Source organism: Odontesthes bonariensis, chromosome 24, assembly GCF_027942865.1.
Source record: "Odontesthes bonariensis isolate fOdoBon6 chromosome 24, fOdoBon6.hap1, whole genome shotgun sequence".
NCBI lineage: Eukaryota > Metazoa > Chordata > Actinopteri > Atheriniformes > Atherinopsidae > Odontesthes > Odontesthes bonariensis.
Genome location: NC_134529.1, coordinates 6,552,550 through 6,567,228, shown reverse-complemented (window position 1 = coordinate 6,567,228; position 14,679 = coordinate 6,552,550). Strand labels below are relative to the sequence as shown.

The window sequence follows — 14,679 nt, the reverse complement described above, 5'->3', positions numbered from 1 at the left end:
TTACCTAGTTTTACTCATCATTCTTCTGTTTTGGGGAGGTTTGCAACTTAGTGAAACCTTTCTGTTAGATTTCTATGTCCGGTTATCTTTTAAGAAACAAAATATTAAACTTTGTTAAACAAAAATTAAAAATATTTAATAGGGAGGTTTTAAAATTTGTCGTGAGATTGAGGCACAGGAAACTTTTTCATGAGAAGCCGTATTTTTTTCAATTCTTTGTCATAGATTAATAATAAATTAAATTTGGTTACAGGCTTTCAATATATTTCTGCCTCATTTTCTCTTAACTTGAGGACTACATGAGTAAAAAATGTCTTACCCAAATCTCCTCTAAATTTAAAATGTGGAAAAATGTCTATGTGAAACCTTGGAGAAAGTAAAATAAGTACATTTATCAATAGATAATCAAGTTGGAGACATTAAAACAGGAAAAAAAACAGATATATTACTTCCTTGTATTTAAAACGGAGTGAAGTTAAAAGATAAAATGACAAAAAACATTACATGAATTCGAATTCTTTAACGTAAATACGTCTTTAGCTCAATGTTGTTGAACATGTTTGACATTTCGTGCTGTATCATTCCCCCCTATAGGCCACTGTGTAATATGATTCACTTTGACAGTAGATCATCTCTTCACTGTGGGACATAAACACACTCATTCGCTCGAACTCATTCGTGCTATGTGATGCAAACGACCCAGAGTGTAGACAGCAGACTGTCACTGCAGGGCTGCACAACCCGCCCAATTATCGATGAATCATTCATCAGTAATTAATTATCTGACAATGACACTGTGTTGTTTAAAACACTTTCAGCTGTATTTTCACTTCCCTGGAGCTATGAATATAGACACTTTTTTTAAATACTTATATCAAAATCTGCATCTACAATAGTGTGTTAACGGCTAACTCCTGTTTTATTGTCAATGAAAACCGAATAAACACTAAACTTGGTTTAAAAACATTAACTACATGAAAGAGCAACAAAGCATACATTAAGTATGTATCATTAATCCTGTATTTCAAGTAACTTTAACACCATTTTTCATAAATTAATTTAGAAAACTGTGTCTTTAATTTCCAGAAAAAACACACGAAAGAATGAATAATGCACATAATGTCCATAGCTTTTACATAATTTAATGAATCATTAACCGTATAAACGGGCATTGGAGCTATACATAATAAACTGTCAGAAGTTGAAAACGGTATTATATACTTTGTTTGTGTCCAAAATGTTGTATTTCATCAAAAATATACACACCTGGACAAACTGCCAAATATTGATTTGTTGTAAGAAGAACAGCCCAGATCAGATCAATACAAACCCTGACAGTCACTGCTTTTTATTCTGTTGTAATGACATTTAGTGTCAGCCTCAGCAGGCACCGCAGTCGTTTTTCAGCTATCTCCGACTCTGTGTTAGTTCACATTAAATAAGTACACAAGGTGAGATCAACAGCTGATAAATTTGTGAGAAAGAGAACAGCACCACTAGAGTTATAATCAGGAACTTGCTGATGCTGTGACGCCGGATGTTGAGTGGCTAACTGCATTCATGATAATTAGACAAACAAGATGATTACAGAGGATAACGTATCGGTGCACTTTACAGCTGACACTCACAGGATATGTTTCTCTGCTCATGAACATGAAATTGTATGCCGTCAGATGTTGGACAGATGGACACACAGATCTAAGAGGTACAGTCATGATGACTAAATCTTGGATATGTTGTGTTCTGTGTTCCTGTAGGTCTCAGTCAGTGGTGGAACCAGGAGTCCTGAAGAGACCAGACAAAGCCAAGAGCGAAGAAGACAACATGCAGCCGCTACTCTCGCTGGACTAAGCCACACATAAACAGATCAAACGCATACACAAATCAGTATTTCCACACACAAATACACTGATATACTTCTGCACATACTGGAAGCGACACACGCCCCTGCAAAAACCCCATCCTCCAGAAAACGCTGCCGCCGCCGCTGCTGCTGTTGGATTTGTGTTTCTCTTGAACTTAAGGAAAAGCAGACGACCAGAGACAAAAGGGACGTTTTCTCAGACCGAAAGGCATCCCAAAAAGCTACCGACGGTGTTCTATACAGTATATTTATTTATTTAGTTACATGTCAAGTGCCAATTCCTGAAACTGAAAATTAACGTCTTTAAACGATTCAGCGTGGAGCAGGGAAGATGCGTCTGGAGGGCGGGCAAAGCTGCAAAGAGGACGAATGGTGAAGGTGCCACATATGTGTGAAGACAGTCTTTCTCACAGTCGTACAGCATACAGATGACAAAGGATGTGAAGAAAATGCAAACCATAATTCAAAGAGCCCTTCGGGTCTCACGTTTTCCTTTTCTTCGTGCAGTAATTTGAGGAAGATGCTCCATATGTGCGAGAAGGACGGCTTAGAATTTGCAGACGTGACGATAATGAGCTCGTTCAACCTCCTCGACCTAAACGTGCAAAAAGGCACCGTTTTTAGGAGGAGTTTATCGCTCGTCTCTATTGCTTCCGGAGGACAATTGGCCTCTTTGCTGTGAAAATAGTTTCTATACTATCAGTCCCGCTCCAGTTATCTCTTGGAAAAGCAAACCTCCCTTTACGGTAAGAGTTGGCTCTATGAATCATCTGCTTTTTCCCCTTCAGCCATTTTCTTTCTTTTTTTGGCCCACATGCCACAGAATGCAGTGGTTTCCCCCACCGTTAGAAAAACTACAAAGCTGCAGGCCCTTCTTGAACAACAACTCACATCATTATGTGTTTGTCTGGCAGAAGATGACCAAAAGATGTTTTTCAGAATCTAATGGGCAGCCAGAAATGTAAGGCTTGAAAAGCTCAAAAAGGAAAGTGTATGATTCTTTTCTGTGACTTTGTGACGCATTCACTGCATTTTTGTTGATAACGACCCTCTAAAAAGTCAGACGTAAAACAACAGTTTATTGAAAACAACAGTATGACATCAGCTCTAATTTCTTGAGGGTAAAAATGTTCGTATAAGATTTATAGAATTAGGAATTATTTGGACTGTATGTGTTTTGTTGTTTACAAGAAATCACATGTACATTATACAATATTACAAGGTTCAGTTCCTTTTGCATCTATTCAAGCTCATAATGTTACAATGCAGCTGAAAGTCAAATATTAGTATTTCTGGTGTGACATTTACAACTTGAGCTTTCAGCTGCATCCCACGCTGGAAGAATTATGAATATTCATGTGCCATCATCTCATGAGAAATTTACCCCAGCACCACCATTAAAGCTGCAGTCTGCAACTCTTTTTCAAGCATAATGCCTGGAACTGTCCGGGGATTCTGAAAGTAGTACATTAAATACCCCAATACAAAAAAAAATGAGTTCTCTAGGTCCCCTATATGTCCCGCTAGGTCCCTCCAAAGCCAGCAGGTTTGTTTACAAAATTGCAGACCGGACCGGTAAAAGGTAACCAATCAGGTTATGAGCTGGGCTCTGCTGCCTGTCAATCACCGATTGTGCACGCGCGATACAAGGTAGGCTCGTCCCCACGCTTATTTATCTGGACTATTGAACTTCATTTCGGGCTAGTCTACTTACTGTGTCTTCCATGATCGCAAATGACAGGTGAGTTGATGAATGAGGAGTCGTGTAGGCGCATCTGGTGTGCACGTAGACGTGCACGAGTTCTCATGTGTTTTGAAGGGGCGGGACAGGAAGTTGAATAACTTTTTATTTTTTGGTTAAAAAATAAGCATTTCTTGTATTTTGCGACTACGGAGGTCACCGTTTTCAACTTCAAGCGTTCTGATAGATCATGTAAACTCTTAAAAGGCCAAAAAGTAGGACTTTACGTATGACAACAACAAATCTTGCAGACTGCAGCTTTAAGCTAATGATTTGTAGTTTTTTAAGAGCTAGAACTAAATTCACGTTTCATTTTTTTGTGTGTGTGTTCAGTGTTCAGGGACAAGCTAACTAAATGATTCATTAGCGGCAGACTCCTAAAAGCCCCTGTGGAGTTTGTGAGCGCCTGTCATTGTCTGGTGTAATGCTTTTACAGTTGTAAGCCATGCCAACACATTTTCACTCCCAACTTGTCTCATTCTAACTGTTGGTCAGGAGCCCTTGGCATCACATTTGGCTTAGTTATGTGAACAGTTAAGTCGGGCTACGATTCTGCCATTTCACAAGACCACCATCCTTTTCCCATTATACATGCAGGGGAGTTTAATCAAATTACTGACTGAAGTCTGAGTTCCCAAACATTCAAAACATCCTGCCGCCTCTGATTTTCTCTGCAGGAGATCATCATGCATGTAAGTATAGCTGAATTAACTGCACAGTCTTTACGTCACTTGAATGGTGATTTTTTTATTTATTTATTTATTTATTTTTATTTTTTTTTTTACAAAATCAGGATTTTGTTAGAGCAGAGCGACAGTCTGCAAAAAGCTTTAAGCAATTGCAAGTTGACACGGCATTAATGGATGGCTTTCAGTCAGGATTTCTGACACGTTTAGCCGTCTGACAAAAGAAACAGACAAACGTGTGAATGAGAGCAGCTTTATTGCCGATATATATACTTCTGCTTTAGTGTTTTCACAAAAAAATGCAAAAGCATTCAACTTTGGAGCATGTACAGAGCACCTATGCCCATTGATTCAAACCCGAAACATTATCTGGGTTTGTTTATTCAGTTTTTCGAAGCTTAACTAACATGTTTACATGCATTTTACACTCTAATTTGGTTTTTGCTTGTGCCATGTAAACGTATTCATGGTGATCACTGAGTATCGCTTTGTTTCCAGTCATTTTAGGAAAGTTGAGGCAACAACATTTCTGGGAAAACAAGTTAAAACATCTTCATAAACACTGATAACCATGAGGGGTGTGTGTGTGTCTCCATTTCTAAATTTCTACAATATATAAATACATGGAGTGCAATATGATTCAGGGAAAATGCATTTATATCCAGAACGATCTGAAGTTATTTGATGTATTATACATCCATTATATGAAATACAGAATGCCCTGTGCTAAAACATAGCATGAAAAAATGCACCTGAAAGTTTTTATTGGACTTACAAGTCTGGCGCGCATTTACTTTAAACATTTTTTACTATTATTTGCCTCCATTGACTCAAATATGTCTGATGCCACAGAAGCCATCACTCTCAGCCACACTGTAAGAGTATAAATTCTCAGCAATAAATTGGGTAATACATGCTGTAAATGTCTTTGACCTTGTTAGGTTGGGAAAAGTTTTTCATATCAGTGTCTTTATATTGTGTGTTGCTGTCAGTTATGCTAGCTGCATGAGCATCCATGGATTCTGCATATGTTTTATCACGCCATCTCTCAGGTGAGCGTTTGTATTTGTTATGCTGTTGTTGTACCTGATCAGTGCTCTACAAGCTCTACAAGTGGCAGAAAATTTTGTGTTTTAAAATGTTTTCTAAGCTTAAGATTTTACATTTGATGCTGCATTGTGATCCTCGTCAGTGTTGTCAGTAGTGCTGTTTTATGTTTTTACATTGCACGCACCAATATTCTTAAATTTGACTCTTTTGTTGATGTGGGAATCTCACACTGACTCAACAGGATCTGCAGCAAAACTTCAATTAGCTGATTTTTAAGCATAGAATCTGTCTGAATTGATCTAAATGGAATATAAACTGGTCTCCAGAGGTCCAAGTCTGATTTTATTACCTGCAATTTTAAAATCAGGTGTTGATATCTTCTGCAAAAAGTGTCTCCTGTCTTTCCGAGGTTAGCACAGCAGCATGTCTCCCCACCGTGATGCAAAACCCATAAAGACATAATCATAAGCTCGTCTGACTGCGTGACAGAAACACATGCCAAGCGGTCAAGACCAAGCTTCTCTACAAGTTAGGAGTGAAAAAACGTGGTATGATAAATGGTCCACTATTAGCATAAGTGGGTACACAGTCCCGCTGGCCACAGATCGATCTATCCCACGCAGTTTTCATGCTTCATGACTCAAATATTCTGATAATATTCAAATATTCTGCCTGCCCTGTGGTCACCACATCGCTCCTTTATCTGAAGATCCCCCCGCCTCCCCAGCCTACTCCCACAGCACTCAGTGTTTTCGTCTTTCATGCAGTGTTTATTTAAATGCAGTGAATATATACATTGCGATAAATCTCCCACCTCATTGTAAATCTTACTTTAAATTTAGGTCAAACAATAGATCAAATCTTAGGCTCTGCTAAGGGGTTTGTGTTCTCAGGACGGTGTGTATCACGCTTGTTCAGTTTGTTCTAGAGCATCACATGAGCAAATTCACCAACAAATATAGATGTGAGTCATGTTGCACTTGTGTGGGGCCTTTGTTCACTTGGTAACTTGGAGATAAATGATGCACAAATTGAAAATATGCAGAAAAGTCTCAATCTTTTTTTATTTTTCCAAGAAAAATCCCCGAGCACCTGAATACAACAAACCTGCAGACATTTCAATCTGCAATCCTTTTTCCTTCATATGCTTCAACCGTTAGGGATGTAAACATGATTGGCATGTTGTAAAATATTCTTAATAGTTTCTGCAATTAATATTTTCTGTACAGAGGTTTTAAATGACTTGGAGTTTATTTGTAACTTTATTTCAGATTATTCATATTTAGAGTATATAATTTTATTATAATTAGATTGTAATCTAAACCCAGCAGTTAGAGAAGCTACTGCTACAGTATGTTGTAGATAAACTAGGGTGTCTAAATGACACACTCAATTTATGTTTGCTCCTCACTCTGTTTTTTTTTTTTTAGATAACACTGGCTTCCCATAAAGGCTTATGAAACCGGCACCATCTGACGGTGTTTGGCATTGTAGTTTTGGTTCTTCAGCATCAGCCATTCACCACAGGCATTTGAAGTGCACAGGTATGACAACAGAATGTTAAGGAGGACAAAAAAGGGAGGCAGTGAAACTGTACAGAGCAGCTCAGAATCAAGCTGGCAAATAGGCAGCCGAGCAGATCACAGAAAAGCCGGCAGGCAGGAGCCAAGAGGTGGCTGGCTGCAACCAGAACAGACAGCTGGAATGTTAAACTATCAAACCAGCGTACATGACATGTCAACCCCACTTAGAGCAGCTCAGAGGCTCTGCCCTGGTTTCCCCTTCAATTCATTCTGGTTCCACTGACGTTTGGTTACAGAGATGATAATCTGTGGTGGTGATACTGTACGTTCGCTGAATATGTAATCAGTCAGTCGCCCTCAGCAGACTCATCTACGGAAAAGTGTTTAAAAACCTTCCCAGTGTGATGTCTCACTGGATTCTCACATTTTACTAAATCCTGTGCAGCTACATCTGTTAAGATTTCTGTTTCACATCGATCATCCATCCTATCCCGTGTCAATTTAACCATTTCTTTTGAAGACCTCCCTATCCTAAATGTTCAGTGTCTTTGATTCTTTCTGGTGGAAAATCAATCTATTAAATGTTGAAATTCAGAATATTAGAACAAAGTTTAAATTATTCATTAAGCTACGGCTACATCTAAAGAGGGTAGGCTTCTTTTGAATCATTGAGCAACCTTAGAGGTTAAAAAGGAGTACTTTGAAGGGGAGCATTCTTAACATTTTTCCTGTTATATTAACAGATGTCAATTTGGTCTACAAGGTCAGTCTAAAACTTCTTTATTTGTCAGAAATCTAAAGAAAAAATAGGTGGCAGCACTGGGTCACACATAAATATATGCCAATAGTCTGTAAATGAACCCATTAAATGCATAAAAGTTTTTAGAAAATGTGGAACCGAAAGTATTTATCTTTTTTAAAAAGCCACCACTGGTTAATAGGAGATTTTTTTGACTGATAAATATCACCTCATTTCATTACGCAAAATAAATCATATTTTATAGTTTTATTTGACCTGATTTGAATAAAATGAGATGTTTCCAAGTAAAAATCTCCTAAAATTCTTGCTTTTTTGTTTTATTCTGCATAAGATGATCTTTCCATTTGTCTTCCATGTGAAAAAAGAAAAAAATTCAAAATTGACAAATACATTAAAAAAAAGGGGGATTTGCAGGGTTTTGCTTCATGTTATAGCAAGCTTTGGTTGAGTTGACATGTAATTACCTCTATGCAGTTTACAGTGTGCAGTGATCTGTTACATATGGCTCACTGTCAGGACGGGCAGAAAATACAGAGAGGATTAAAGAGAATTAAGTTACATTTCTGCATCTTCAGTCAAAATGTACAATAATTTCAACATGTCATACTTTCATACTGTTTTGCACACGAATGAAATGTTCATTTGTAAACATCTTGATCAGATGCTAAACGGGTCAATAACACATCACAGAAAGCTGATCCTTGTTATGCTTTTAGCAATCCTGTCACGCCTGACACGTAATGACGGAGCCAGTGTTGAAGTTTGTCTTGAAATAAGATCATTCTGGAGTCTGATCTGCAATCCAAAGGTTATCTTGATCAGATTATATCAGGTTTTTTTCTTAAAATGGGATCAAACCATCAAAACAAACTTATCCTCAATCAAACAATAATCATTTACAGCAAAAACAGCATTTTTATCAGCATCACAACAGGTGTCAGTCTTCAAAAAAGTAAGTAAAAAATGTAAAACTATTAACATTAACATTCAGATTGAGATGTGTAAAAACCAGTCACACATCTGTAACATTCCGTTAAAGATGATTCCAGAGAAACATTCAAGTGTTTAGATGTATTTTTCTGTGTTATATAACAGACGCAGTGGTGGTAGAATCTGAAAAGCCAGTCAGACTTTCAGCAGGAAGAAATGTAAAGATTAATCCCCATAAACAGGGACACACACTCACTCACACAGCCACTGTAGATGCTTCCAGTTTTTAGGATACAACGTTTACATGAAATAAACATCTGTATACTGCTTGAACATAGATACTCCGAATGGAACTGAGTCTCACTCCTGCTGATAGTTGTTAAAGTCAAAGTATTGGTGGATACACGGAAAAAGGTCTTTCATTTTATTACAGATACACTTTATTTGATGATGCTTTGTGCTTAATCACATGCAAGGTTTTTTTCATGTTTTTTTGTCAGTATTTTATTATTGCTATCGAACTTGTTTATTACACAAGCCTCAGATATATATGTATGAGTTATATGAAGTGTAAACAGAATTCAGTTTTAAGAAATTCAGCGTTTTGAATGTTTTTCTATGTTGTTGTGTCTTTCCTTCTGGTTCTTGGATCCCAGTTTTGCTGGATTCATCCCAGATACCAGCTGCAACATACTCAGTGTTGTAGATTACTTTAAAAACCACTCTGACAGCCATCCTGGACGTCCTCAGTGACTGATTTGAAATTTCTTTTCAAATTTTCTGTGGAGGTCAAGCCCAGTGAGCATGTGAAGCACGCACCAGATGACTATCGCCCATGTGAGTTTTGTTAGCTCCATAAAGACACGTCCATCTTGTTGTTTGTTTTTAAAGTAAATCTAAGATAGTAAAGGGATATCTTGGGCTGAAGTGTTGTTGAATGTCTTACCTGCAGAAGGCAGCAGTCGGAGCGCTCTCAGCTTGGAGAATCAGGAAGAATTTCTGACTGTGACCAACAATTCTGTTGGTCTAATCCCAAAACTCCTCTTAGGAGACTATAATTAACTGAAAAGCATAAACGCCATCTTTGACATCAATGTTGTATTGTAAAAACAATGTTGTTTTTAATCCCGTATTATCTTAACCTTTACTTTTGATTTCTGACCTTAACCGAGTGATTTTACAGCCTTAAGACAATCAGGAAATTACAAAGTTTCGTCATAGTGTGTTGTGTTTATAAGTAACCATGGCAACCGTGCAAATTTAGAAAGTAGCTTAGCTCAAACCACGGTTACTTCCTGACTTTACCAAATTAATGTTTTTTTCTAAACCCAACGAGCAAGTGAGAAAAATGTGTTATTGTACAATTAAAGGATCGTGTGTTGGTCCATGGTTACCGAGGTTACCTTTATTCTTCCCATAGATTCGACAGTGATGACGGCTGAGATGTGGAAACACTTGTATGAGCCATATTCATGCCACTCATACTTTACAGGATGGAATTATCAGTCATACTGAAGGATATGAACAGATTGAACTGCTATGAAAGTCTCGAGGTTAGCTTGAAAATCTCTGTTAGTTTATCTCCCCCAGAAGACTCGCTCCCCAATTCTCCAAACTGAGACTGCTGTCTACTGCAGATAGACTTTCATGATAAATACTCCTACAGTACGTACTTTAAAAAAAACAATTACTAAATCCCTTTTTTTTTTTTTTAATGGAACTAACACCATAAGTGACATCACACTCCAGCCAGGATCTGGTGGTCTTTTGAGGCACCAAAGTACAAAGTTTAATTAAAAGTGTTAAATTAAAAGTGTTCTCTTTCTCTTCTCAACACACACATAAGTCTTTGCTGGACCTCCACGATGGTTAAACACGAGTTGAGCTGCATTTCTCCAGGACTTTACCCAGACTTAAACACACAAATTACCATGCAAATAACGCCTGTTTGGCTGATTTATGGACGAGAGGACAATGTCATTGTACGAATTGGATATATGAATGGTTTGCTTTTACGTGGCTTGGGAATTCGACTCTAGATGGCTATTTAAAAGAAGAAAAGAAAAACATTTGTGCTGTCATGGATGTACAATAAATGCCCTCTGCCCTATTCACACATCTTTTTTTACTAGCTGAAGCTGTCAGCCATGACAACGTGTGCACTGTACAGACCGGGTTAAACAAATGTTTGCATGAAGAGTTTGTTCCAAATTAAGGTGACAGAAAAACATCTCTGCAGTTAATGTCTGATATAAATGTATTTTCTGATCTATAAATCAGTTTTCAGGCACTGTTTTTCACAATAATGCCTCATTTTGGAATTAAACTCTCTAACAAATGCTTTATTTTTTATGATCTGGTCAACAAAACTCTTTGTTTCTCACTGACTTTGACTAATGTTGTTACTATTTCAGCCAAAGCCACTTTTTTCCTTTTGGAATTTAATGTATTGTTTCCGATCAGTAAGTATCTGTGCTCTGAAGACACTGAATGACTCTTTTTAATGATCGGTCATTTTCTGAAAAAATGAATGCTTAGCTCTCAGTTTGTTGTTTTCATTTTCATAACAATGTTCTTTGATTGTATAGTTGAGGTAGGAGCTGTAGGAAGACCAAACCTAACCTAAATTTTGAAGTTATTATGGAAAGACAGTATATTATAGGAGCAAAAACTGTTCAGTTAGCAGGTGTTCAATGTGTAAATGTCCTCAAAGACAATTTGCTGAAATGTAAATGATCAAAATAAATATGGACACGCAGATTCCTCACTCGTCCTATTTCTCTTGTTTTTGTGTCTTACAGTATTTTTCACCACTTCTGTGTGTTTACTATTTGAGTTTTAGACCAAATAATCCTCACTGCAGGGATCAAAAATCAAGGTTCACAATCACAATTTTCTGCACATGGTGCTACTTTCCATTTGTTATATAAACGAATGAATGAATGGATTAATTCATGAATTAATGATAAATAAACTAATGAATAAACACATAAGCCCATGGAATAACACATGAAATAAAAAAGAGTAATTATAAATATTTAGAGGAGTTGGTAGAGTTGAACAAATATTTCTATTTTAAGTACATTTATTTAAGGGCAGTCTTTTATTAAATTAAGAAAATCAGAAAATAGGTACATATGAATATCAAGGAACCTGATTTCAAATCATCAAATCAAAGTACTTTATTAATCCTGCAAGGGGAAATTATTTTGATTGAGCAGCAAACGGTTAGCACACATAAACCAAGTTATATCGTAGACAACAAAAATAGAGAATAAGCCGAAGAGATTTATACATAGTATAAAAATGATAAAAATAAATATGTATTCACAGAGCAAAGTAATTATGATTAAACTATAACTGATATGATTGGTGCAAACCAATATTAAACTGTGCAAATCAATAATAACCCGATAGGATAGATGCAAACAGAGTAATGAAATGTGCAAACTTTTTCATCTGTGGCCCAAAGGAGAACCATTATAAAGTATGATGGTGGACAGTAAGAAAGACTTCTTAGAAAGAGCTCCGCTGCCACTGCTATGTTTTATGGAGAGGGTGGGAAGGATTGTCCATGATGGAGAGCAGTTTGTTCAGTGATCTCTTGCTCATCCCTGACTCAGACGTCTCCAGTTTCAGTCCAATAACTGGGCCAGCCTTTCGTATCAGTTTGTTGATCCTGCTGGCGTCCCTGGCACTGGTGCTGCTCCCCCAGCAGACTACAGCAAAGTAGATGGCACTTGCCATCACAGACTGGTCGAAGATTTTAGGCTGGATATGATTTTCCATAGTACACAAATTCTTTAGAAAGTCAAAAGGATCTTTGCTGGGACCAGCAGCCTTTAATTTAAGAAGATATTCATTCGTAAAGCTCCCAATCCCACCACGGTGGATGGTGTCATATGAAATGTTCGGCCTCTCAGGGGAGCCTGCCTATATGACCTGATGGCACATTGACATAGGTGCACACCCTCTATAGGGAACTTCTTAACACTTCCTGCGTCACTTTGAAACATGTTCTTACCTCAGTTCCCTTAACTTCATCCCTTTGTTCTGTTCCTAAAACACGCAGCTGCAGTCAATCAGCCATTAGTCACCTCATTTTATATCTTTTCTGGCTTTCAGTTCATCTTTGGGCTGATGTAGTAAAATCTTTTGGATTTTTTTCACACCCTGGGTGTCATTCGTTCATCTTCCTTTTCACTTTTTACTGGATACTTGAAAGTCTTTGTTCAGTAGTCCCTGCTGTCACCATATCACGCAGCTGAAAATGTTTGAGATGCATCTGTGTTTATAGACCTAAACCTATGTTTAATTTACTCTATTGGAATAAACTTTTATGGACCTAAGTTGTAAGCGATGCACATCACTGCCCACTATTCGCAACATTTTATATCTCAGCATCAAGTAATAAGAGGTGGTTAGCCGATGTGGGTGTTCACAGTATTTAACTTTTACTCGACTCAAAGTTTTCTCTCATGCTTAAGCTCTGTGCTTGTTCCATGATTGATATAATACTGTGTAAATAACTTGAGCTATATTTTTTATTTTACTTCCAAGCAGCTAAACTTACTTGTAATCTTTAAAGTGGACTTCATTTAATAGTTGGCAAAAGTTCTCCAGGCTTTCCAAAGGGTTTTGCTAAGTTTTTCTTTTGATATTGGCTGATTTTTTTTTTACCCATTTTCAGTCCAGAACATCCATTTTCTTCTTTTTTTTTCGCTTTTGCATTTAAGACCATTTTCAATCGTATCTTTTGGCACTTTTGTTACTGGCAGCTTGTTTCAAAGACACATTTCTCTATTCCCAAAGAGCTATTAGCTGAAAACTTGGCATATCTCAGCATGGTCTGCAGTGTGTCCTTAAAACATTTGAGGAAACTGGACAAGTGGAGGACAAAAGAAGAAGTGTCAGGCCTAATGAACTATCTCCAGCAGATGAACAGGATCTGAAAGTGATGTCCTTAAGAAAGAGGAAAAAATCCAGCAAAGACCTGACACAGGAGCTGAGAGATGCATCTGGACCTTCAGCTGATCCATCTGCTGTTGGCCCAAGCCTCATCAGAAATGGGCTCCATGGAAGGGTGGCTGTCAAGAAGCCGTTCTTAAGGAAGGGAAACAGGGAGAAAAGGCTGAGCTGTGCCAAAGGACACAAGAAGTGGGCTGAAAATCAGTGGCAGCAGGTCTGATGGAGGGATGAATCCTCCCCAGAGCCCGGAGCTCAACATTACTGAAGCAGTGTGGGATCATGTTGGCAGAGAACGCAACAAAAGGCAGCCCACATCCAAAGAAGAGCTTTGGGATGTCCTTCAAGAAGCCTGGAGAACTATTCCTGAAGACTCCTTAAAGAAAGGACAGAAAGCTCGTCTGAGAGGGTTCAGGCTGAGTTGGAGGAGAAAGGAGCTCAGAGCAGATATTCACTTTAAAGCTGAGTGCACACGTCTCATTTAATCACTGCACCTATTGCATGTTTTACTGGCAGTAAATAAAGAAATGAGACCTTTGCTCAATACTGTGTTCCAATTTAATTATGTATAGATGTTAAGTGTTTAATATAATCAATAAAATAACCATTTCCATCTTTATTAAAAATGTAATTCAGGCACCAACTAGATGTCTTTCACATGTATTTCTAACATATGCTCAGTAAATTGGTTTTATCCTGTAAATATGTCAACAAACTAAAATAATTGTAAAGGAATTATTCTAGATAATGAGAAACTGAAAATATTTATCCATGTTATGACACAGAAACTGTATTGTGGTGAATGTATTCAGCACCTTTCACATCAGACATTCTGAGCATCGTCTGTCACACCGTGACATTTCAGCGGCTTGAAATGGCATCTAAATGGCTCCTGAAATGTGACTGAATCCGGTTACCTGCCTCATTAAGCAAATTCATTTGCTTTATGTTACATGCAACACTTAGTTTAAAAGCACTTAATCTGAAATATAGCTATAAATATTGCTCTCATTGCTGTGTAATGATTCTGAACTTCAAACACACAAACATGTCATCTCTGACTGAATAAACTGTACAACTTTCTTTGAGCTTTAATTGAGTGACCCAGTGAAGTTCTGAGTCTTCAGAGTGCAACAAATAAAACAATTATCTGCACAACA

General features: G+C 37.5%; 1 protein-coding gene across 2 annotated transcripts in view; it reads left to right on the top strand.

Annotated features, from left to right (window-relative positions):
• Positions 1-7,997, top strand: part of clvs2 (clavesin 2) — a 42,309-nt gene extending 34,312 nt beyond the window's left edge. The window contains exons 5-6 of one of the 2 annotated variants that reach the window (XR_012768937.1): positions 1,758-2,610; positions 6,772-7,997. Coding sequence is in view for 1 of the 2 variants with exons in the window: in XM_075459352.1 (XP_075315467.1) it covers positions 1,758-1,851 (94 nt within the window). In the remaining variant the exon portion in view is untranslated. Of the gene's footprint in view, positions 1-1,757 lie in introns of both variants that reach the window. The other variant, XM_075459352.1, reaches the window with a different exon arrangement.
• Positions 7,998-14,679: the final 6,682 nt, after the last annotated feature.